The sequence below is a fragment of the Apostichopus japonicus genome, chromosome 15, assembly GCF_037975245.1.
Source record: "Apostichopus japonicus isolate 1M-3 chromosome 15, ASM3797524v1, whole genome shotgun sequence".
Classification (NCBI taxonomy): Eukaryota; Metazoa; Echinodermata; class Holothuroidea; order Aspidochirotida; family Stichopodidae; genus Apostichopus; species Apostichopus japonicus.
The window spans coordinates 11347719-11373561 of record NC_092575.1 but is presented as its reverse complement, the minus strand read 5'-3'; the positions used below and the strand labels follow the sequence as shown (position 1 = coordinate 11373561).

The window sequence follows — 25843 nt, the reverse complement described above, 5'->3', positions numbered from 1 at the left end:
TGTTTTGTCCCCGGAGAAATTACTCTACCACTCAATCCTCCCACCGTAACCATAATTCTGTACTACGAATACATGTTTGTATTTCTCCTTAAGGGAAGTTTTGCTTATTTCAACGTTAAGGAGAAATACAAGAAACCTGTATCTAATTAGAAATGCAAATTTTGACTGTCACATTAACATAGCTTTTGTAGTAAGTAATCAATGTAGCCTTCAAGCAGATAACTATACTCAGTTGCTTACTTGCTTAACCAGAGTGATTACTAAGTTAGTGAAGTGAGGGCCAGTGGTTCCAATGTATCGAGAAAAAAAAGTTGATGGGGACTTTAAAAGGCGGTCCCGGGAGCAGGAATGGGAGAGAATTCACACCCCTGCCTCTTTACCCTCTGAACAATTATTGAAAATAGAAGGCTTGAAGTAAACCGGTGTTCATCCATGATATATCACGGATAGGTTCTCAAATAAGCTACTGTAAAGCTTCCTGATCCTTGGGTAACTAAACTAAACTAATAATTAGCCAGCGTGAATACTGTTATGCTCGAAAACTAATAGGGTATTAAATTGGTCGCAACCCCCGCCTCTACCCACAACGCCCCTGGTAGCTTTCCTTTACCTAATTTCGTATACGCGACGCTTGAACGTTTCAGAACAGATTTTTGGGCTAGAGTTTCCCATGAAAGAGGAGAAGGGGGAATGGAGGTAGTGTAAGTGCGACCGTGTGAGAAGTTTGACGTTTTTCAGCCATTTTATTGCGCTTTTATATGAACCCCTCACATTCCTGATGATATAATAAATAATATTAAACTTATCATAGTTTATATTATTGATTATTTTCATTTATCATCAAATTTTTTTACATATCATATGTTTTGTCCCCGGAGAAATTACTCTAACACTCAATCCTCCCACCGTTACCATAATTCTGTACAACGAATACATGTTTGTATTTCTCCTTAAGGGAAGTTTTGCTTATTTCAACGTTAAGGAGAAATACAAGAAACCTGTATTTAATTAGAAATGCAAATTTTGACTGTTACATTAACATAGCTTTTGTAGTAAATAGTCTATGTAGCCTTCAAGCAGATAACTATACTCAGTTGCTTACTTGCTTAACCAGAGTGATTACTAAGTTAGTGAAGTGAGGGCCAGTGGTTCCAATGTATCGAGAAAAAAAAGTTGATGGGGACTTTAAAAGGCGGTCCTGGGAGCAGGAATGGGAGAGAATTCACACCCCTGCCTCTTTACCCTCTGAACAATTATTGAAAATAGAAGGCTTGAAGTAAACCGGTGTTCATCCATGATCTATCACGGATAGGTTCTCAAATAAGCTACTGTAAAGCTTCCTGATCCTTGGGTAACTAAACTAAACTAATAATTAGCCAGAGTGAATACTGTTATGCTCGAAAACTAATAGGGTATTAAATTGGTCGCAACCCCCGCCTCTACCCACAACGCCCCTGGTAGCTTTCTTTTACCTAATTTCGTATACGCGACGCTTGAACGTTTCAGAACAGATTTTTGGGCTAGAGTTTCCCATGAAAGAGGAGAAGGGGGAATGGAGGTAGTGTAAGTGCGACCGTGTGAGAAGTTTGACGTTTTTCAGCCATTTTATTGCGCTTTTATATGAACCCCTCACATTCCTGATGATATAATAAATAATATTAAACTTATCATAGTTTATATTATTGATTATTTTCATTTATCATCAAATTTTTTTACATATCATATGTTTTGTCCCCGGAGAAATTACTCTACCACTCAATCCTCCCACCGTAACCATAATTCTGTACTACGAATACATGTTTGTATTTCTCCTTAAGGGAAGTTTTGCTTATTTCAACGTTAAGGAGATATACAAGAAACCTGTATCTAATTAGAAATGCAAATTTTGACTGTCACATTAACATAGCTTTTGTAGTAAGTAATCAATGTAGCCTTCAAGCAGATAACTATACTCAGTTGCTTACTTGCTTAACCAGAGTGTTTAATAAGTTTGTGAAGTAAGGGTCAGTGGTTCCAAAGTATCGAAAAAAAGTTGATGGGGACTTTAAAAGGCGGTCCTGGGAGCAGGAATGGGAGAGAATTCACACCCCTGCCTCTTTACCCTCTGAACATTTATCGAAAACAGAAGGCTTGAAGAAAGCCGGTGTTCATCCATGATCTATCACGGATAGGTTCTCAAATAAGCTACTGTAAAGCTTCCTGATCCTTGGGTAACTAAACTAAACTTTAATTAGCCAGAGTGAATACTGTTATGCTCGAAAACTAATAGGGTATTAAAGTGGTCGCAATCCCCGCCTCTACCCATAACGCCCCTGGTAGCTTTCCTTTACCTTTTTCCGCATACGAGACGCTCGAACGATTCAGAACAGATGGTTGGGCTAGAGTTACCCATGAAAGAGGGGAAGGGGAAGGGAGGTAGGGTAAATGCGACCGTGTGATTAGTTCGAAGTTTTTCAGCCATTTTATTGCGCTTTTATATAGGCTCCTTACAGTCTGATGATATAATAAATAATATTAAACTTATCATAGTTTATATTATTGATTATTTTCATTTATCATCAAATTTTATTACATATCATATGTTTTGTCCCCGGAGAAATTACTCTACCACTCAATCCTCCCACCGTAACCATAATTCTGTACTACGAATACATGTTTGTATTTCTCCTTAAGGGAAGTTTTGCTTATTTCAACGTTAAGGAGAAATACAAGAAACCTGTATCTAATTAGAAATGCAAATTTTGACTGTCACATTAACATAGCTTTTGTAGTAAGTAATCAATGTAGCCTTCAAGCAGATAACTATACTCAGTTGCTTACTTGCTTAACCAGAGTGTTTAATAAGTTTGTGAAGTGAGGGTCAGTGGTTCCAAAGTATCGAAAAAAAGTTGATGGGGACTTTAAAAGGCGGTCCTGGGAGCAGGAATGGGAGAGAATTCACACCCCTGCCTCTTTACCCTCTGAACATTTATCGAAAACAGAAGGCTTGAAGAAAGCCGGTGTTCATCCATGATCTATCACGGATAGGGTCTCAAATAAGCTACTGTAAAGCTTCCTGATCCTTGGGTAACTAAACTAAACTAATAATTAGCCAGAGTGAATACTGTTATGCTCGAAAACTAATAGGGTATTAAAGTGGTCGCAACCCCCGCCCCTACCCATAACGCCCCTGGTAGCTTTCCTTTACCTATTTCCGTATACGAGACGCTCGAACGATTCAGAACAGATGGTAAGGCTAGAGTTACCCATGCAAGAGGGGAAGGGAGATGGGGGAATGGAGGTAGGGTAAGTGCGACCGTGTGATTAGTTCGAAGTTTTTCAGCCATTTTATTGCGCTTTTATATAGGCTCCTTACAGTCTGATGATATAATAAATAATATTAAACTTATCATAGTTTATATTATTGATTATTTTCATTCATCATCAAATTTTATTACATACCATATGTTTCGTACCCGGAGAAATTACTCTAACACTCAATCCTCCCACCGTAACCATAATTCTGTACTACGAATACATGTTTGTATTTCTCCTTAAGGGAAGTTTTGCTTATTTCAACGTTAAGGAGAAATACAAGAAACCTGTATCTAATTAGAAATGCAAATTTTGACTGTCACATTAACATAGCTTTTGTAGTAAGTAATCAATGTAGCCTTCAAGCAGATAACTATACTCAGTTGTTTACTTGCTTAACCAGAGTGTTTAATAAGTTTGTGAAGTGAGGGTCAGTGGTTCCAAAGTATCGAAAAAAAGTTGATGGGGACTTTAAAAGGCGGTCCCGGGAGCAGGAATGGGAGAGAATTCACACCCCTGCCTCTTTACCCTCTGAACAATTATTGAAAATAGAAGGCTTGAAGTAAACCGGTGTTCATCCATGATATATCACGGATAGGTTCTCAAATAAGCTACTGTAAAGCTTCCTGATCCTTGGGTAACTAAACTAAACTAATAATTAGCCAGCGTGAATACTGTTATGCTCGAAAACTAATAGGGTATTAAATTGGTCGCAACCCCCGCCTCTACCCACAACGCCCCTGGTAGCTTTCCTTTACCTTTTTCCGCATACGAGACGCTCGAACGATTCAGAACAGATGGTTGGGCTAGAGTTACCCATGAAAGAGGGGAAGGGGAAGGGAGGTAGGGTAAATGCGACCGTGTGATTAGTTCGAAGTTTTTCAGCCATTTTATTGCGCTTTTACATACACTCTAATAAAGGCCGGTTCAATTTTTTGAACCTTTTCCCGGTTCAGAATATTTCGAACCGATTCGGTTCATATTGACCCCGGTTCTGTTCATCCCTCAAGGATCATTTTCAAACCAGTTCAAACGTTTACGGTTCAATAACTCGTTTAGAGGTATGATTGGCTTGTTTATATCACGTGTATGCAGATGTTGGCCTGCAGCATATGTATGTGTCGCGTCGGTAGAATTTAACTGCATTTACGCGGCAACTGTATATCAGCCCTAACTTTAGACGACTGTATCACCCGCCGTTATCCTGTTTTTTCGTGTTCGTTCGGTGTTGTTGTAGCTTGTGTTTCTCCGAAATTTTGAAGTTCATGGATTTCGTTGAAGAAAAACTTCGTGAGTGGGGCCTAGAGAGATTCCTGCCAGCCTTTCAAGGTAATTTTTTATAAACATTAGAGCGGCGCTAGGCCGAACGCCTAGCCTAACGTTGTTGCCGTACTTACTTGTTGCTGCAACAAGTGTAGGCTACACACAGTAAAGCACTTGAGTTGTAGGCCTAGCCTAACGTTACGTTAGGGCCTCCATTAACCCTTTCCAGGCCAGCCCTAACATGTACAGTGTGCATTGGCTAGCCAGAGCACTTTTCAAATATTTTAATACTGTCAAACAGTTTCAGGAAATTATTTATAGAAAAAAATTGGTTGCTTGGATTCATTCGAGGTCTAGGCCTAGGCCTACATCATTTTTGAAGATAAAGACCTTGTCTTTCCATTTCTGGAGGTGAAAATGAGCTAGGCCTAGTAAATGATGTCACACCAATCCAAGATGGCCGCCGAAATTAAAAATGGTGGACAAAATTATACTGATGTTGCACTTAGCACCAGGGCTTTAGGTAGGATTGTGCTGGTACTGGCAGTGGTAGGGTGTGGTTTATGGAAAGCAGGGTGTTGCACTTGTTGAACGCTTTGCGCAATAGCGTGGGGTCAAGGGGCCCGCTTAGGGCCCCTTGTGGGGTCCAGGGGCGAAGCACCCTGGAAATGAAGCGATTTGGTGCACTTTACAGGCCTGAGATGGCGTTAAAATGTGCTCTGAAAGTGCAATTTTTTGGGGAGCAATATTAGTTTTAGCAAGAAATAAGACATACTGTACATAAAATGAATAAAAGGTTTTAAAAGAAATTACCTTGTCTTAAATGTTGACCTCTGTCAAAAATGTATGTATAGTAAATTATAGTACACTAGTACAGGTAAAGGCTTTGTCATGGCTTAAGATGTTAAAAAACAACTTTAAATAATAATGAATCGTAACATATTTTTATGTAAACTGCAATTTTTTTATTTTGCTCTTTGCATTTTACTTGTCTCATAACTTATTAATTTATTAAAAGAAAATAAAACGTCGAGAAGAAACTCCACTATTTCCAATGCACCAATTCACATTCTTTAAAATATCATTGAGCCATGTCCGGTTGAAATTATAAAACCAGCAACAAAATCAATTTTTATCGCGCCCGTTGTCAGTTTGCACACCATAAACTGCGCGAAAGTAGTTTAAACCTACCACAGAAAATCTTTAATTATTTCACATAATTACAACACAGGTACATAAAGGTATTCAAACTGTACTACAAAAATTAAATTCAGTCAGCAAAACAGCCTGAATGAGTGAAGGTTAACCGTTTTTCGAAGTTAGGCTCCCAGTTTAGGCTAAGCATTTAGTACCCTATTGCTATCTTTGGGGCGGTAAAGTGCGCAAACTTACGTCGGTTGACAAGCAACAATAAAATTTCGTCCACCAACCTCTAATAAACTATCTATCGTTAAATCGACAGGTGGCTTGCTTGGCCTAGCCTGGGCCCTAGACCTACAAAAGGACGTAAAGTTATGCATTGCGCCATGAAAATAGCATCACCTAACCGGTACTTTCAGCCTACATACTTCGGTTAGAATGAGTTGTTCTAACCGCTCAGTGACCCCATCTTTTAGACATAAATTATACCATACCTTAGTAAAAAAGTGAAGCATAGTCCGTTTCATTTTGCAAGCCTGCGTTCTGGACTTCTCGTTACGAAAAAAATGTCTCCGACTGACACTGTTCGACTCGATAAAAATTCGGCCTATAGCTTGGCTTAGTAAATAATAGTACCATACCTTGCGAATTTTATGTGTTCCGTCCTGGAATCTCCCAGCGGATCTCTTAACATTCCAATCCGCGAGGCCAGATGATTTATATACACAACTTTTAATTGGTTGCTGAAGTTGGTTTATCTCCGTACAAAAAAACCCATCCTAACCGGGGAAAAAAAACGAGCCACTCCAACTGGTGATGGGTGATATATACAGATTTGGACTGTGATCTATCATATGCAACAGTGTCTGTTTCTTGATCGAGGGAAACTACACACTATATCAACGGGGGTTAACTTCGTGTTGGTCGTCGAGCAAAAAATTTACATCGCCACTCGCGATTTTGTTTTTCATGGTACAGTTAGGCCTTGCCGTATGTTGTTGTATCCGGGACTCTTTGTATTTTTATTACGCACGTGGTAACATTTTTGAGAAATGTCACATCGCTCGACGCTCGGTGTATGAAGAATGTACATAGTTTTTCTGTGAATTCCATAATTTTGTGCAAGTAGTAACGGCAGCTGTGTTTTTTCGTTATTATATATTTATATATTTATTTTTGAACAACTCAATTTAGCACGGCTTGGTACAATATAGTAAGGCCGTGTTAGGGATTATAGGCCGTGTTTTTTGTTAGTTAGGCCGTGCCAAACACGGCCGCGCGTCCGGCTGCCTAAAGCCTTGCTTAGCACATTTATAGGCCTAACTGTAAGTGTTTGATTACCACGGGCCCCGGGGCCCTGTTGCCTGTTGGTCAACATTGGATCTCCTAGGCCCAGCCCTAATTTGCTCAGATCGTTCGTCATCACTGCTTTCAGACTCACCTGGTCCTCCCTGTGTCGCGTTTTCCTCTCCACCCTCCACATCGAAGCTATCATCCCCAACTTTCCGTTTTTTCGCGGAACTGGTATGCACAAAACCTACACTAAAAACTACATCAGAATCTGATGAATTGTCGCCGGAATCATCTGATAAGGGTGTCCAAATCAAAGTTATTTTCGTCAAAGTTCTCTGATTCATCACCGCTAGGCTCGCTACTTCCACTTGAATCTCGCTCACTACTACTATTTTCCATCATTCAATACCGTAAGATTGCCGAAACACATGGCCAAAGAACGTAACATGCGACCAAAGATTTCACTTCCGAGTTGAAGCAGGTTCTGGTTGAAGTCAGCAAGCATTTACAGCCTGACTGGTGCACTAGAGAGACTAGGTGTCAATGTATCCACTAATGCTGAAATTGTCTACTATCGCGCTATGGTGATTCTGTGCAAATCGGATAAACTATCACAGAGCTATGGGAGGTAGAAGAGGAGCAAGTGGAAACACGTATTATTACGTATTTGGCTAGCAGCGGTAATATGAGTAGCCCATATTATTACGTAGTTGGCCTGGAAAGGGTTAACAAATGTGCGTAGGCGTACACAATCCTTTGGTTTTAATACGCATGAATGTACACATCAGGCCCATCCAGAGAATTGACTTCATTTTCAATCATGAATTTTCATTCTTTCTTATCTCTGACAATTTTTCAAATTACTGAAGTAGGCCTAGGGGCCTAAGTAAAAAAAAAGTTTTAGGCCTAGGCCTAGGGCCTAGGCTATAAGTATAACAAAAATTATATGGTCCCAATTTTGTTTGTTATGACCATTCTGCTAAAATATTTGTTAATTCTTCTCTTCCTTGCTCAACAGAGAATGAGATAGATAGAGAAGGATTCTATCTCCTTGAAGATGAGATTGAATGCTTGAAGGAACTAATTCCTGCTGTTGGACCTCGATTAAAGTTAAAAAAGGAACTGAAGTTACTGAAGGTTAGTCTTTAGCCCCCTCACCATGATCATTTGTTATGGAGTGCTGATCATGGTTCACTGCACAGTAAATTATGCCTAACATCAGATTATGTTATGCTGCAAGCTTGACAATACATGGAATTTTTCTTCAAACCATAGAATTTCCTTGTGACCGATTTGAAACATTAAAAATATTACATATTTGGCCTAGTTACGTTAGGGGCTGTGTGAAACCTACACCCCCCCCCCCCCAAAAAAAAACACTGTGAAATACCGGTATTGTACCCGATACCGGTATTGTATTGTCGGTAATACCGGTGCTCAAAATTCACAGTACCATCCAACCCTAATGTGATATTCCACCCGAACCTTCAATATTTTTAAGGCTACAGGTATACTTTAACAGACTGCAAACGTATGACCGAAAAAATGATGTTGTCATCACCCACAATTTGAAACTTGCAAACAGGCCAAGAATACAGCTGACATGAGTCACAAAACATGAACTTAACAGTGTTCTGTTTTGTTTTCTTGTTATAGATCATGTCAGCTACCCTGGAAACATTGTTCCTGTAGAATGCTTTTATCCCATTTATACTGTACTGTATGTGAACTTGATTTGTGACTTGTACTGACTTGTATCTTGTTCAATATGGGTTTCGTTTGCTCACAATGTGGAATTGTCATAAATGGGTCGCCAAAAGCATTGTTGTGGCATCTGCGAATTGCCCATCACCTAATTAATGGGCATGTTTTCACCAAAAGCATCGCTTGTGGTCAAAATGGATGTGAAAGATCGTTTTCAGGACGGACTGCTGCCTTTCGCAAACATTTGGGCACTCACAACTATGACAACGATGATGTTCCTGTACACGTGCCGGTGCCAGCACCACCTGATGCTGATTTTGCAGATGTTCCCGCAGACAATTTGGATGCTGACCACGATGAGGTTGAACCAGATGAGCCAGAAGGCGAGCTATGGGATGAATTGACTACAGAGGAAGTTGAAAACCGTGCAGCAATGCTTGTTGCAGGTTTACTAGCATCTAGTAGTACAGTACACTCCACTGTTACACAGGTTGTGGAACAAGCATCAGACTTGATTAATGACATGTCCTCTTTCATGATGCAGAGAGTGAAACAATTTGCCACCACTGTAGGCATTCCCCATGATGACCAGCACTTGCAAGCCTTGTTGACAGATATTGATGGAGTTTCACATCCCTTCAGGAATGTTGGGAGCCAGTACAAGCAACGTAAATTTTTCCAAAACTGCAAAGCTTTTGTTGCTGCAGAAGAACTGCCCATGGGCGTGGCATATTATCCAGTGAACAATCCTTCAACTGGTAATGTACAGCAACATATGAAAACAGTCACCTTTCAGTACATCCCAATAAAGCCGCTCATGAAGATGATCCTGGAAGAGACCGATGTCCTCAAAATATCATCTACCCACATGATGAGTGAAGATGGTCTCTTAAGGGACTTCCAGGATGGATCGTTCTGCCGTGAGAGTCCCCTGTTGTCATCTTCTGCCACCATCAAACTGATTCTGTATGTGGATGACTTTGAGGTGTCCAACCCTCTTAGTCCAAAGGCTGGTATCCATAAACTGGGGGCAGTGTACTTCACAATTGCTAATCTGCCACCAAAGTATAGATCAACATTGTCCAACATGTTGTTGCTCATGCTTTTCAACTCCGGTGATGCCAGTTTGTATGGATATGGTGCTGTGTTTGCTCAATTCATCCAAGATATCAATGAACTCATTGCTGATGGATTGCACATTGTGACAAACTTCTTTAATGGTAACGTGAAGCAATAGGACAAATTGTTGGTGACAATTTGGGAATCCATTCACTATTTGGATTTGCAGGTGGTTTCACAGCTAACTATCTCTGTAGGGTGTGCAAGCTGCATCGGGATGCTATCAGGACATCTGTAAAAGAGCAACAGGGTCTTCTCAGGACCTTGGAGAACTATCAAGCTGATGTCGCCCAAGATGACTTACAGCAGACAGGAGTCAAGTCGCCATGTGCTCTAAATGACATCTCACATTTCCATGTTATAAACAGTCGTTCGCCAGACATCATGCATGATATCCTTGAAGGAGTTTGTCCACTAGAGTTGAAGTTAGTTTTACAACAACTGATCCACAAAGAACTCTTAACCTTGAATGAACTGAATGCAAGGGTCACTAGCTTTAATTATGGCATTCCTGATAAGCGCAACAAGCCAGTACCATTCACTGCGAATGCTCTTCGCTCTCCAGATGGGGCCCCAGGACAGAACGCAGCCCAGATGTGGTGCCTAATCCGTCATGTTGCAGTAATGCTTGGAGATCTTGTACCCGAAGGAGATGAGCATTGGGAATTGCTTTTGGCACTACTGGATTGCCTTGACATAATCTTCTCACCAATTATTAGCAATGGGGATACTAAGTATCTTTCTGAACTCATCAGTGACCACCACCAACTTTTCCTGGAATTATTTCCCGAAAGACACCTGAAACCCAAGCATCACTTCATGACGCATTACCCCTCTGCAATCCGCCTGAATGGGCCACTAATTCACTTATGGGTGATGAGGTTTGAGGCATTCCACAATTTCTCACGGCGACTATCACACATAGTGTGCAACTTCCAAAACATAGCAAAAACTCTTGCCTATCGGAATCAGATGTTGCTATGTTTCAATATCCTGTCCAAGAAAGCTTTTGGAAGTGAACCACTAGAGGTCGGACCTGGAGAAACTGTTATCATCGCCTCTCTTGACAATGGTGCTGTGATTGCCCGAAATATGCACATGGCACTGTACGATGAAATTTTTGTCTGTAAGTGGTGCCGGTTCCATGGCGTGGAGTATCGTAAATATCTGATGGTAGTCGTGGGGAAAGAAGATGGTCTTCCAGTTTTTGCAAAGATAATACAGATATTTGCTTATGAGTCTATTGCAACTTTCATGTGTGAACTATGGCACACTGTGCAGTTCTCTAGGCACTACCATGCTTATGTTGTAGAGCCACTGGGTGCCAAGGACATCGTATTCGTTGGTGTCAAAGACCTACTCGACTTTCACCCTCTGCATGCAGTGAAGGGGAGGAATTGCTCGAAGTTCCTAATTTCTCCACGTCACATTATCGGATAGATGGACTTTGTTATACAGTAGATGTCAAAGTTAGGGATCGGACAAATGCGCGATTGCGTTTTTTGCGGCGCAATTTGCGTTTTTTGAGGTTTATTGCGTTTTTTGAGGTTTATTGCGTTTTTTTAAGATTTATTGCGTTTTTTTTTTAAATTCACCAAAAAATGTATTTTTTTATGCCCAGATTAAGTCATTGAGAATTCATTCTGAGTAATGCATTATTTAATTTTGTTCTGAGCGTTGTTTTACAAATCACCCCACAAATATTTTCTGTGAAACTAGGTCCCGTAAATAATCCAACATCGTAAAATGGCACGGCCTAACGTTAGAATTAGATCGAGCTACATACAGTCCCACACTCCTACTGTAACTAGCGACCACAGCGAGCGAGCAACAAATTATGCACACGGTAATTAGAAACAACAGTTTTTTTTATTCATTTCATAAGAAAACTTCTCTTATCCAATGCAAGCACTAAATGATATATCCTGGAAGAGAACTCATCGGGCATTCTAACCGTATTATCCCAGTGGCTGTACTCCCGACAAAATCGGATGATTATAAATCCAAAAAGTTTCGTGAATAAAATATTACAGCAATGGTGGGAATACAGTGAATAAGTCAAGTGTACATCAGCTGGATACATGTATGCATAGTCATAATGTCATTGTCTCTTCACACAGTAAACTTTATTGTACGTTCATTGGCTAACACTGTATGTTTCTCATACCTACACAGCAAAGAAATATGGAATTGCGCAATTCGCCGGGAGGGTGTCTCGCTATTGCTTAATCAGTAAACACCCAAGGATGTTGCCACCTAGAGTCGTAGACCAAAGTTTCTGAAATTGCATGGTTGTTGTTGTTGTTGTTTCAGGCGATAAATTTCAGAGTTTTTATAAATTTAGCATTTTAATAGATGTATTATTTCTAACTATTATTTTGGTTAATTATTAATATTTTGAGGGATTTTCTTCTCACTGAAAATTACACAAAAAGTTGTAAATTTGAAGTGGCACCGCTGCCCATATTTTTCAATTTCCATGTGCTTTCACTGGTCATTTGTAACTCTGTATCGTAACAACATGGCTCCTGACCCACGATCTCGCTGCCTCATTAAATTTCCGATTAAGTAAAAAACTACACAGCAACAATAAGAGTGATATAAAATAAAAACAACAAAACTTACAACTTAAAAACAGCTTTTAAGACTTAAGTTCGTGTTTTAGAAGAAATATGATTATTTTTTCCAGTTTTTCTTCTTTAAAGTTTGGAGACCATTCAGCTTAAAATAATAATAGCAATAAAAATTATTGTAGAGACGAACATGCCTGTCGCAATTCAGACTTTCGGCAGCGCACTGACCTACCGGCGGAATACGCAAAAAAATGTAAACTGATAGCTAGTTTACGTCATAATTATTCCCATTTTCTTCGTTCTTTTCGTGACTTTTTAACTGGGATTGAAATGCTAAAAAAACAGCGCTGTTACACGTGCATAGACAGGTCATAAGTAACGTTACGTAAGTGCGTTTTTTTAATGCGTTTTTTTGCCATTTCGATTGCGTTTTTTGCGTTTTTTGTTAATTTAAGGTGCGTTTTTTGGTCTTGAAAATCGCGCATTTGTCCGATCCCTAGTCAAAGTGCATTCCCAATTTCATGTACAGTGCAGTTATAATGTGGGTACAAGCTGCCACCAGCAACACTTTCCAGAGTAAAAATCGTGGCTACTTGTGTCAACCAGGGCTTTACCAACTCGAATGACTGCAGTGTTTCATCATTCCTCATATAGTAAGTTGTCATTATTTAGTACAGAAGGAATGTTGATGAGAACCATATTCAATGTGTAGACCGTCTGACCAGGGGTCAACAGACTTTTGGTGGCCATAGGCCTTGTTATCTTGGATATTTTACAAATGAAATCATGGGAGGTCGCATATTAAAGGGGGGGGGGGGGTACTCGCATAATATGAGTATACAATTTGGAAGTAAGCAGTTTGGCCCCAAGATACACATGGGTCTCTCACTCTCTCACTTGCTTGAATTTTGAAGTCAAAATTCAAAACAACGGCCATAATAATATAATAAGAATATGCAACCTAGCAGTCCGCTAGAGTCTAGTTATGTGTCTGTATTTTATGAAACAGATCCACATTTGAGGGAACATCATTATACTGTACATGGGTACCCTTTTCCTTAGAAATGACCCCCAGAAATGGATATGGGTTTTTAGTCTGACATGGCACACCCCCGACCAGGCGACCAATTGCAAACCGGATCAAATAAGCCCACTGGCCTGATTCCTCATGATCACAGGCCGGACCTGGCTCACTGGCTTCATGTTACTGACCCATGGTGTTGATAACAACAATCAAGTTGCACAGGAGTTTCAATAAGAATATATATGGACTAGTAATTCATGTTGTTTTCTTTTACATGCGGCAAATGGTCTAATTTGTGTACAACAATCAAGTGTATAGTACATGTACATGAGTTATAGTGACATGCCCAGGTAATCTTGACTGCCAATTGGTCCTGACTGATAGTGGAATTGCTAGAAAGTGCCTGCAAAGTACACTATGTATGAAAACTAACAGTTAAAAAGCAAAAGAGTGCACATTAATATTCTTGAGAATCAGACATTAATGGCTTGAAGGACTGTTGATACAAAGGCAAAGGAAGCCAGAGCAATTAAACACAGCCATGGCTATATCATCTTATTCTGTAACATAATAAATAGTAGGCATCGGACAAATGCACGATTTCAGGAGCCAAAAAAAAGCACCACAATTTTTCAAAAACGCAAAATCGCGGCCGAATTTTATGCAAAAAACGCACTGTAAAACGCACTTGAAAATACACATAGATTGGCTCCCTTTTTATGTTAAAAATTCCCATTAAAATCACTCCAAATATCGTAAGATATTACCCAATAAAGTAGCGAACTAGCACTGTTGGGTGTATTCCAATTGAGCAATTGCAATAAACCCTCCCGTAGGCCCCATGTCATCTTACCTGCACTGGCCGGCTGGACTGCACTGCGCTTGTTTGTACTATCGTAATCACAACATTATGACACATGCCGTAAATTTGTATGGAAGCGAAGCTGGGCCGTGTATACGCGAAGACAGAACACTGTGGAGGTTTTCGTGTGAGAAATAAAAAATAAAGCTGACTGCTCTACCTGGCGATCACAATGTTTTGGACGCACAGAAATGATTTTGTACCTGGTTTATAAAGGCATAAATAGATCAAGTTTCGTAATTTAAAAAATCCTAAACATCATACATTTAATTTCGACAGAAAATGCTTCATTTTTTATTCAGACATTGAAATTTTGCGTAGCTGACGGAGATTATAAAAAACCGCAGTGAAACACCAGAAAAGCGCGATCATGCAGTTGTTCGATGCCTACCTAAGAGTATAATAGCTCTAAAATTATCCATGTTGATTTGACAGGCTAGTGATGATGCCAGACAAGCAAGTGGTTCCAAACTACTATCAAGCAGCTCATGTGACTCTGACAGCGGAGGCTTTACCGATGATGGATCATTGGTATCTGATAACCTGTCAGAAGCAGAACCAGACCCATCGATACATACACCGGTGAGACCAGGTTCATCATCAACCCCGACGGCAAGCGCAGGCAGAGGCCATATAAAATCTAATGGACAACCCTCAAAGCGAATGAGAATGGATTTCGTAAGTGTTATATTTTCATCATGTTTCACTTGGGTGACATCAGGGTTTAATATGGCAGTGGAATATTTACGGCTAGTCAAAATGTTTACAATTTGAGATTTACATCATTGTTTTTACCGTTTCACACTACTGAAATCCGGCACAAGATCCCCCATCGTGTGCGTCTTTTGGGTATCAGTTCGTAAATTCCTAACCCAGTCAGATTCAGTTATCTGCTGCTTACTCTTCCTGGTACCAGACAATGCACGGTGTCAAGCATGCTCCATGACTTTTTTATGTTTATCTGCAAATTTTATTCAGTCTCAAACATATGTGATGCACAACTTGTAGTCTAGCAAGTTGAATTGTTCTGTAGATAATACTGTATAGTTTAGGAATGTCCAAAGTTCTCCAACCCTTTGCCCTGGCAGGGCTATGTGATTCCTGAACCAAACTGATTAAAATCATAATTTCCATTGATTTATTTCATTTCAAGTCAGGAATTATCCAGCTTAATGCAAAATTACCAAACTTGACCCGGGCTTATATGTACAGTAGGCCTATATGTGCAGAGGACAATTTGAGAACTTATTTTGTTTACTATTTTGGTCACACAGTAGAAAGGATTAATTTCAAGGGGATGCCCTGGTTCATACAGATTCCGTCAGATTCATCCTTAATTTTGGGCAAAAGCCCCTGGGGCCCCATTTATGAAACCTTGTGTACATGTCAATATCATTGCCTGTTCCTTCTCAGTGCATTGCTTTTTCTGAAATGCTTTCACAGAACATAACAGAAATCCTGAAAGCGGTGCATGGAGGTGACGAGCTGGTGGAGGAAATGTCTTCAGGCCTACTCTCTCCTAAGACAAGAAAACGTGTTGTCAACACACTGGTTTCATGTTTGATTGAGAAGCATGGAAAGCAGTGAGTATATACACTTGTCCAATCACAAAAGACAAAACCAATTTTTAATAGTTAATCCTTATCACTCCTGTTTCTCAAACCCTGATGGTGGTGATTGATCACAATAAGCACATTCTGCAAGTTTGCAGTGTCAACTTGTGTGCATGGTACAACATGAAGATGAGAAGGCTGCTTGGACCTCAACCAATACAAGAGTTAGCTCGTGAGCCCCCCCCCCCCAGTTTTCAGAAAACCCTTGGTCTATTACACTGGATTCTTCATTGACATACAAGTCGTTAAATTGGTTCAGACGGGGCTTTTCACTTTGGTTAACAGCCATTAACCTAGTTGGACTGATCATTCAAATGCACAGTGGTCACTCATCTTCCAGACTGCCAACCTTTATTGTGAGGAGTGCTTTGGTTTCTGGCAAATTTAAATGATTCATCTATAAAGGTTAAGATTATGGTTATTTCTTAGTGCTGGGTGAAGCATTCTTGCAGTCATTCTTGCAATCATTCTTACCTTGTAGGCAGTGGCGTGTCATCCTCTAAGCGGATAGCTGCATTGTTAATTCTTTGTATCTGCAAAAGCCTGTGTAGGGTTTCCTACACCTCGGATATGGCGAGGCATTTGTTTCTCTTATATGGCAGTTGCTTTTACGTAATGTACAATTCTCACTGGTTGCTAATGTCACTATAAACTTGTATTTTCATTCATAGCCCTCCAAAGGATGTCAAGATGTTGATGACAAAAGCGATCATGGCAGAATTTCCATCACTTGATAACGAAGATGGTGATGGACATGTGAGTAGTCATTGTGATTTTAGGCTACAGTATAGGCTTGGGGATTGATTCACATACACACGAATCACACACAAGGAAAGGAGATGAAATGGAAAGCATATGTTAGCAAACACAGCATACGTGTGTACTATAAAAAAAAAATTGCATGGATGGTCATGTGAGGTACTCAGTGGCAAATGCCTGTAGCCCATGCAGGGAACGGAAGAGATAACACAAGTAGTAAAATATGTCAGTGACCATATTCAGTCCAAGTCATCTGATGCCTGCAATGGATACTTTAAAAAAGACTGTCCTAATGACAAGCTACTTTTTGGTGTGACACAGTAAAGCCTTAGTATTGAAGTGATATACAGAACCAATGTTGTATATGAATATTATTATATAACTAGAAATGCATTTGCTACGCAAACACTACAGTATATCCCCGGGACCAGGGAGTTCCAATCAGCCACCAATGACCTTAACAAAGGTACAAACCTCTCAAAAGAAAGTTTGTTTGGACCCATTGGAGAATGGAGATGACATCCACCAAGTTTCCTTCCAATCCTACCAACTTGAAAAAATTTGCCAAAATCCAAAATGGTCGCTGCTATGAACTTCGATGACCTCCAAACTACATGAACTTCATTCGGGACCCAATGTAGATCACATCCACCAAGTTTCATTCAAATCGGACAAACTTCAAACTTCGCATAAATTATGCAAATTAGCGGTTCCCTGGGGGCCGACACTGCCCAATTTCGAACTTGTCCGAGCTTTCATTATGGTGAACATGTATACCAGGATTGAAGTCAATGGGGGTATGCGCTGAAGCGTGAGAGTGCTAACGCCTAAAGTTTCCGACGGCGACGGCGGTGAGGCCAAAAACATAATATTCCCGGACTTTGTCCCAGGGATATAATCACATTTTGAGAAAAGAATTTCCTGACATTCAATTCAATCTACAGCGTCGGCCTATGATCGTTCGGCCGAGTATTGGAAATGTTAGCGCTCTCACGCTCAAGCACATTGACCGATTAACTTGCAACTTTGCAGATGTGTTTGTTCTACTAAAATCTCGGATGAGTTCGATTGTGGGTGTCGTGGCGCACCGGGCACTGCTAATATGCATAATTTGCGCCAAATTTTTAAGTTTGTCCGATTTGAGTGAATTTGGTATATGGGGGGGGGGGACTTTGCGTGCTGAAAAAGATGGCAATATTTCAAGGTCAAATTGGGCTGTTAATTTGCATAATTCACGCCAATTTTCCAAGTTGGTCCGATCTGAACGAAGCTTGGTGTACGGGAAAAGCTTTATGTACAAAAAATGGGGTGGTCATTGCTAGGTCATCGGAGGTCAAATTGGTGGCCATTTTGATTTCTTTGCGAAACAGGTGTGTCGCTGATTTGCACGTTTCGGAACATGGCGATCGTTTTGGGGCCCACTTGCAGTTTCGCACCATATCACCACCACCCGGCGGCCATTTTAGTGCGGTATGGTGTATCGGGATCGAACAGCTCGAAAAGTACACGGAAGTGTGGGGTTGACTAGTTGACTATGACCAGGGTAATATCTGTGAAGCGCTTTGAGACTGGCTTCGTCGGTATAAAGCGCTAGCGAGATATTATTATTATTATTTTTTTGGATTTTTTTACGAAACTAGTTTGTTGCTTATTTGCGCGTTTTGGGACATGGCAGTCGCACCCAGTTTCGCACCCATGTGACCCCACCCGGATTGCTCAGATGTGGGCATATACACGTTGGCGGTTTACCCGCCAGCTGATGTCTAGTTATTTATGATGAATATTATTAAGCATTCCGTTCTTACAATATGGTGGCCTAAATGTAGTAGTATTTTCAAAGTTTTGTTAATTGCAATACCATTTTCCAACGATCTTCAGATTGCAAAAATATGTTCATCATATGCAGTAATCATTTTATGTTAACTTATACAGCTAGCTTGGTACACCCCTGGAATCTGTGGCCATGATGCATCTGGACTCCTTGAGAACAGATTAAGGAATCTCCGGAAGAGGAACCTGTGCGAGAAGGCTGTGACTTCACTCAAGGAAATTCCAAAGCCGAACCTAGTCAGTACAGTTGATCTAGCACTCTCTGAAGGTGAGTCTGAATTGATTTTCAGCCAAGTCACAAGAGAATCCCTTCAGTCAGGAATGTGCCCGAAAAAGTGCAATGCAGTATTGGAACATGCACCATATAAAACAACCTGGATAGGTTTTTATAGTAATTTTACAGTAAAAAGTTACCAAGTGCGTGGGAAAATGGATATACCCACACAAGTACCTCGGGAGAAAAACACGAGTGCACTGCTGGGTAGTGGGTACTGACACCCATTGCCGACTGGCAGGGGAGAGCGGATGGCCGTGTAGTACGGATCTGAACTCTGGATCTTAGGATAGCTGGTTCGGGTCCTCCTTGGGGCTTTTCGGTGTGTCTCATCGTCGCTCAGTTGAGTTAGTTCAGTACCCTGTAAAATTTTATCTCTGCTTCAGCAAATTGCGACACCCCCCACCCCCCCCCCCCTCCTGGCCGCTGTCAGTTGGTGCAAGCTAGAGAATATCATCTCCTCATTTTATCAAGCGGTTAGCTCAAATGGTAGAGCACCCGCTTTCGCCTGAAATTCAAACCCAGAACAAGTCTTGCTGAAGACTTTAAAAATGGAACATACTGCCAGCGTTCATGGTGATCAGCATTAAGTACAGAGTATGAAAGACGAACCAGTGATGGAAAAAGATGGCGCAGATAAAACCATGACGAGTTAAAAGTGAGCTCAACTTAAGAACCAAACCTTTCATTTTAATTCATGAACCCTTCAATTCCGGACCACAATTTGGAGCTTCTTTGAAGGCCGCTAGTCTGTTTAATGGGAATTATTCTTTATCTTTCCTAAGATATGCCTGAGGATGCTGACATGACTGCTATGATTAACTGGCTAAAGCACCACAATGCACCTGCACAACAGGTCACTGAAATGATGAAGCAGACTTGCCGGTACCGTGCTAACAAGATACGGACTGAAAAAGAAAGGCCGCTGCGTGAGCTATTGAAGGAATATCCACGGCTCATCGATACGGATGGAATGGTAAGTGTGACAAATTTCAGTAAATCATAGGAGCATTGGCCAGAAAGACCCCTAACTGCACCAAACTTTTGCCTATAAACACTGGTCTACTCTTGGTGATCAACCACAAGGGTATCTACCTACCTGCATCAACTATGAGCTATGAAACTATCTTGGCGGTCTACTCCCATGTTTTTTCACTGCAACATCCCCATACTTTTCAAAATGTTACAAGTAGTTTCTCGAGTTAGACATTAACTAGTCGGAGAAAATAAATTTATTACACTGGGTGGTTTTTACTTCTTTGTGACTTTGTTCAGCCTGGTTGCCCTATTTTATGACCATTTTGTTGTCACGAATAAACAATTCTGTGCCCCTTCACTTGCCCGACAAAGAATACGCATACTATGAGGAGGCCTCTTAGTAGGCTTCTGCACAGCGTTTGGCTAGTTCGTAGAGTCAATCAAACTTCATTGAGCGGCTAATATAGTGGTTAAATCTTGGCTTCCAAAATTCTGAGGGTGGACTGCTGACATGCCAGACATTATAAAGTGCACTTGGTTGTCTGCCAGTTGGCATGCCATAAACTGCATAAAATGCCAAACCGCATCGGGGGTGTTCAAAGAATCAGACAGCTACGCCAGTTAAAAGGTCTACGTGAACTATGAATGATCTGTGACAATTCATGTCACCCTGGGGCACGAAGGGTTAAATATTGGCGCAAAATGTATGTGATCTGTTTAGAATTACAACATGTTTTCCCGTTGTGCTATCTGTTACAGGTAGAGCAGGATTTCAGGATTCTGTTCCCGGAGCTGTGCGATTCCCTCTATATGAAGTGGCCGGGATTCTGTACAAAAGTCATACAGTATGCCGACCGGCAACTGAAGTGGAGACCCCTGTTGAACTTACGTGGGATGACAGATGGGGGTGAGTAAAGCATTATCTCAACTATAACGTTTTCCCTGGCAGGAGACCTCTTAGCATGTGATATATTTCTACCACACTTGTATGGTGAGCTCTTCTATCAGGTTGTGTTCATCAAACAACCTGAGAGCGTTAAGGGGCATGTGTTCTAACTAACTTGTTGGTGGTGGTTACATTCCTTCCCACCCAACCCCCTATAATTGTGTAATGTTATTAAGATTATTCCTAGAGCTGTACAATGCACCCATTCCTTTGTTCCATGGAACCACTAAATTGTAATCACTTGCTAATGGAGAGCGGTTTGTATATTTGGTGTATAACTTTCGAACCAATTCTCAGCACTTTTTGTCGATCAGATGCTCTCCAATAGCCTAATTTCTCAAATTGCTAGCCTTCTTGTTTCTTTGTAGTCTTCATATTTATTAGCAGCCTTTGTGTGAACGACTGACAACAGATTATTTCTAGCTGAATGAATATTACTATGCAGGGACAAACTTACAGACCTGAAATGTTGGTATGTCGCACAATATCGGCAACTCCATGTTGCAACAATTGACAGTGTCCAGTTGGTTTGGTTGGAGTTTATTTCCTGTTGGTAGGCCTTGAACTCGCACTGCAAACATTATTTTTTTCTGAAGTTTTATTTTCATAACATATGCAATGGCAATTGTATAATTGTTTCCTTGTATTACAGATGACGAGGAATCTAACGTTGCACTTCAACTTTTGGGCCTCCTCTTCCCTACTGGAAGTCAGCGGACAGCTGGAAGAAAAGGGCCCGACAAGAGAGCAACAGTAGAAGAAGCTCTTCAGTCTTTCATTCAAATTGAGGAGGTGAGACATGAATCGCTCTTCTGTATTTGGAAAGTAGTTTATTTTCATCTTGTGCTTTATGTACTATAGCAATGTATGATGCGTGCTTGACATGATGATGGTACGATAGGTACTGCTGTTTGTGACAGAGAAGCTGGTCATTGTGAGTGAGTGCCAGTGTAAGGCTTGGGACCTATAAGGTTTTTTGATGATGGAATGTACTCTGCAGTACAATTTTGACATGGAGATTGCATAGAAACAGACAGACCACACCTTGAATGAATCGGTAATGCTTAATGTCCAAATGTCATTCAAAGTGTGAATGGAGACATTGTTTGAAATGGGTTTTATTCATTCATTTTTTTCATTCAAGGCTAAGATTGCCACAAAGTGCCCTTCAGGATAATTGATATGTGCAACAGCCTATGCCAGTAATGTGGGAAGAAATCCACAATTAGTATGTCATCAGCATCTGTCATTAATATAACTCGTATTTTAGTGGCAATTGCTTTTCCCCACCCCACCCCTAAAGCAATGTTGTGGGTGAAGGAAACATCTGCAACCTACCTGACGGGTAACCCGGTACCCTCGTTCCATTATTCTACCCGATGCAATCACTACTTATTAGGGATATCGCTCTTTCTAAAGACTGGAAGGTGTCGATCAATATGCAGTGGCGGGAGTGTGGCTTAGCGGTACAGTGCCTGCTTTGCATGCGAGAGGTCCCCGGTTCGATTCCTGCCTGTCAATTCTGGGTAAATTTTCCAGAGGTGGCTGCAACTGCAGTTGTGATGGACGAGGTCTTCGACTTGAATTCCTGGTTCTGCCGAGGTCTGGTGGACTTGTGAAATGGTTGGGGTTGGTGAACGGGGCTCTTGAAATAAGTCTCGCTCATCAGCTGTAAGCAGTGACGCTGGACAGCTCCCGCTCCTCCGGGTTCTGAGAAAGTGGTCAGCTCCTGGAGTGCACTGTCGTCCGTCGGATGGGGACGTTAAATGGCGGTCCCAAGAGCAGGATGGGATTGGATTGGTTACACCCCTGCCTCGACGTCTGGGCACTCTTCGAAAAGAGAAGGCGAGTTATCATCCACGCCCAAAACCAGCCAAGGTTCCTCGATGAGCCTTCAGGCTTTCTGAACCCTTAGTAACTAAACTAATATATTTTGTTCTATTGTCTTCCAGATTGGTACCAACATACCCACATTTTTGGAGGGGAACAAACAGACGCAGCCGTTCATCCTAGCCCTTGGGGAGAGAAAGTCTCCGGAACAGTTGTTTGTAGTGGTTGAAGGACAGACAGTCTCATGCAGTAGCTTATTGCATGCAGTGGACGTGTGTTTCAAGCTTTTTTATTTGTTAGACGTCCACTACCCATGGCAATGCTCCAATACGTGGGATTTTGTCCAGAAGTTTATATATGGGATAGGAGATGGCAAAGGCAAAGGACGTAGTGCCTCGGCAGTCACACTGCTTTGTAACTATCTGAAGGCAAAATAGGGCACATAGGAGTGAATGCTTCGATCAGGAACCTTGCATTGGGTTCTACAATTTAATTGTTCATATTTAGTTGTTGTTAGGCCAAGTAAAAAATAAACATGTTTCTCGTCCCCGCCCGCTTCCATTTTTGGGGACGCGTTTTTTCTATTATTTTTTATTCATGACAACTTGGGGTCAAACCAGGAAAATAGGCATATTTAAGCCTAAAAATATCAAAATTAAATAAAAATTGCAGAAATGATTTAAGTCATCCCTTAAAAAAACCCATTAAAACGTAGTATAGACAGTGACACCACATATTTGCATGATTTTCAACGACAAAATGCTCTTAACGTTTTTTCGAAATGGTCAGAAAATTCCAAATGCACAATCGAATGCGACAAAAAAAAATCACAAAACTGGTATGTGGCAATTACATACAAAAATCGTCATGACAAGCAATCTCGATTTGGTGAAAACCAGTTTTAAAATTCACACTATTTAGTAAAAGAAAAAGTATTCAAATACCCCATCAACTATATCCCTGTATTAAAAATTTATAACTCGCATTCGAGTAATTTATGACAAATAAACAAATTTCTTGTTTTTAAGCTTGGTTGGTTTGGTTCACAAAATCACAATTGGCCAGGCCCTAGACAAGGCTCAGCTAGTCCATGAAACTGTGGTTCGGTAATTGTACCTCATACATCAGTCACAAACCAGTATTCTTCTGATAAAACTGCCAGCATCAACTCGACGGCTCTCCTTTTGCGATTTGCGATTAGGGGCAAGGCTAAGCCTATTAATAGACCCTGAACATTTTGATTTGAAGTACATAGCCGCAGCTATCATCAGATAGTGCTCATTTTGATTTTATTATGAATTTGTAAGATTGAAATGCGTGATGGTTCAAAATTTAAAATGCGTAGCCATACATAACCTTGCACAGTCTCAAGCAGTGACGCCCCATCTCCTCCTCAGCTTAGAAAATTCGGACGGGAAACATGTTTTTTCTTCTACTTGGCCTTAACCTTCCGTTGTATATATACAGGGAGTCTGGGTAGAATTTGTTGTTAAGAAATTTTGAATTGGCATAAACTAAAATACTTACTGCACATCAATTATTGCAAAACAATTGATGAACGCAACCAGTGCCTCGAACATCTTGGAGACCTTGTTTTGGTGGACAGTGTTTTTCTGTAATTTCTGTAACATGTCTAATATGGACTAAATGAAAGATGATGCTCACATTGCTACCCTAATAGTTCCTTGGAGGCACAATGCTTGATTTAAATTTCATGGATGCAAATGCTATCATCAGAATTTCAGTATGAAGTGTTTGAAGGGTTGGATTTTCATGACTTTAAAGCTGTAGTTATTTAGTTGTAGTGTCTAATTGCACAGTTTAGTATCTAGTTATTTTGACATGGCATCGTAGCTGTGGTTTGTTCTTGATCACCACAGATTTTCCTTCAGATTTATTGTAATATATTGCACAGTTGAGTTACCATGGCAACATTCCATGGGGGGGTGTGGGGGTGGGAGTTAAGTATAATTGCACCAATTCTGGTCAATGCTTTAAAACTACAAATACACATTTATCTACAAACTCTCTAATGCCAAAAGAAAATATCCAATATCTTATTCGGAGTGCATCTTTTTCACTTTCTTGATAATAATCCTCCATGTCAACACGGCGCAAGTTGAATGTTGTTAAAAAATACACTTACATATGTGGGTAAAACTGTAGAACTACGACATGTGCAATCGCAGTGACACATCCCGTAAATGTAAATGAGAAAATCACTTAGTCTCAGAAACATTAATTGGAGGGATAATTCTGCCCCATTCATTCTTGGTTGGTAAATAATAGCCTCAAAATTGGTACACTGCCTGCCCAATGTTATCAAGCCGACCGCCCAAAAACATTTGTGGGCCTAGGCTAGGGCCTAACATTTTTCACTACAGACCAAATGTTGAATAGCCAAGGGCTCCCTTCTAACGTAACTGAACAAAATTCATCTGTTAACTTCAATAAATTTATTCAGTATGAAAATTACATGTTAAGTGCAAGTTTTGAAAACCAGTACAACTTTTGCTTTTGAAACCATAGTTACATACTTCACACTATTTTGCTATAGATGAAGTAATCCTATAAGAAATAAATAGTTAAACATAATGTTCTGAAGTTGCCCTTTTACTTGAACTGTTTTCTTATTTTTTAGGCATGACTGTAGAGATATTTTAGTTTGACCATGTGTTAGTCCTGTGTGGTTTATCACATGGTAAAATCAGTTTTGCCGTTGATGCCCTGCAACCAGTTGTCAATATCAAGGGTGTGTGAATGCAGCCAACTAGACGAGGGAAGAGCCATTTCCTGCAACCTACGCAGTATATGAAACCCAAAATCTTCTGATGCCCTCCGGGCCAACCGATGGTGGCACTCCACTTGGATAAGTCTTGTCGGCAGTCAATTTGTCCTGGGCAGAGAACCCTGCACCAGGGGTCAACAAATTTTGTCCATCGAGGGCAAGGTTGTGTACATTGCCAGGTCATAAGTGCTGCCCTCTGCCATACCTGAAATTTTCAAAACTCCTGTTTGTTTTTCTGATAGTTTTCTATTTTTTTTTCTAAACGCTCCTGACGGGTACTGAAGTTGCTCCTAATGGGGTACTGCACTTAACTGAGCAACGGGGAGATAAAGTGCCTTGCTCAAGGAAACAACACAGCGCCCCTGGATGGACTCGAACTCGCAATCCTATGATCTCAGGACTAGAGTCATTACCACTAGGCTATGTTACCACGATCCCCTGATAGTGATGCATTTGTTAATAAGATAATGGGACAACCATGACACACATTACTTCTTGTTCAGTCTTTCTAGTGATAAGCGCCTTCATATACCCCCTTTTTTTATACATGTAT

General features: G+C 40.6%; 2 protein-coding genes across 3 annotated transcripts in view; one reads left to right on the top strand and one right to left on the bottom strand.

The window, feature by feature from the left end:
- Positions 1–25843, bottom strand: part of LOC139981506 (uncharacterized) — a 95573-nt gene that overhangs the window by 54774 nt on the left and 14956 nt on the right. The gene's annotated exons all lie outside the window — the stretch shown is intronic.
- On the top strand, positions 4198–25097 carry LOC139981016 (uncharacterized). Its single transcript, XM_071993118.1, has 10 exons — positions 4198–4623; positions 8009–8127; positions 14708–14950; positions 15716–15855; positions 16557–16641; positions 18577–18742; positions 19534–19724; positions 20486–20633; positions 21325–21464; positions 22625–25097. The coding sequence occupies exons 1-10, from the start codon at positions 4560–4562 to the stop codon at positions 22937–22939; spliced, it is 1611 nt and encodes a 536-aa protein (XP_071849219.1). The 5' UTR covers positions 4198–4559; the 3' UTR covers positions 22940–25097.

Excerpts from the sequence above, each read along its gene's own strand:
- LOC139981016 (XM_071993118.1), top strand. The coding sequence starts at position 4,560 with ATGGATTTCGTTGAAGAAAAACTTCGTGAGTGGGGCCTAGAGAGATTC. Across the intron at positions 14,951-15,715 it reads AGCGAATGAGAATGGATTTC|AACATAACAGAAATCCTGAA; the intron begins GTAAGTGTTATA and ends ATGCTTTCACAG. Across the intron at positions 21,465-22,624 it reads CTTTCATTCAAATTGAGGAG|ATTGGTACCAACATACCCAC; the intron begins GTGAGACATGAA and ends ATTGTCTTCCAG.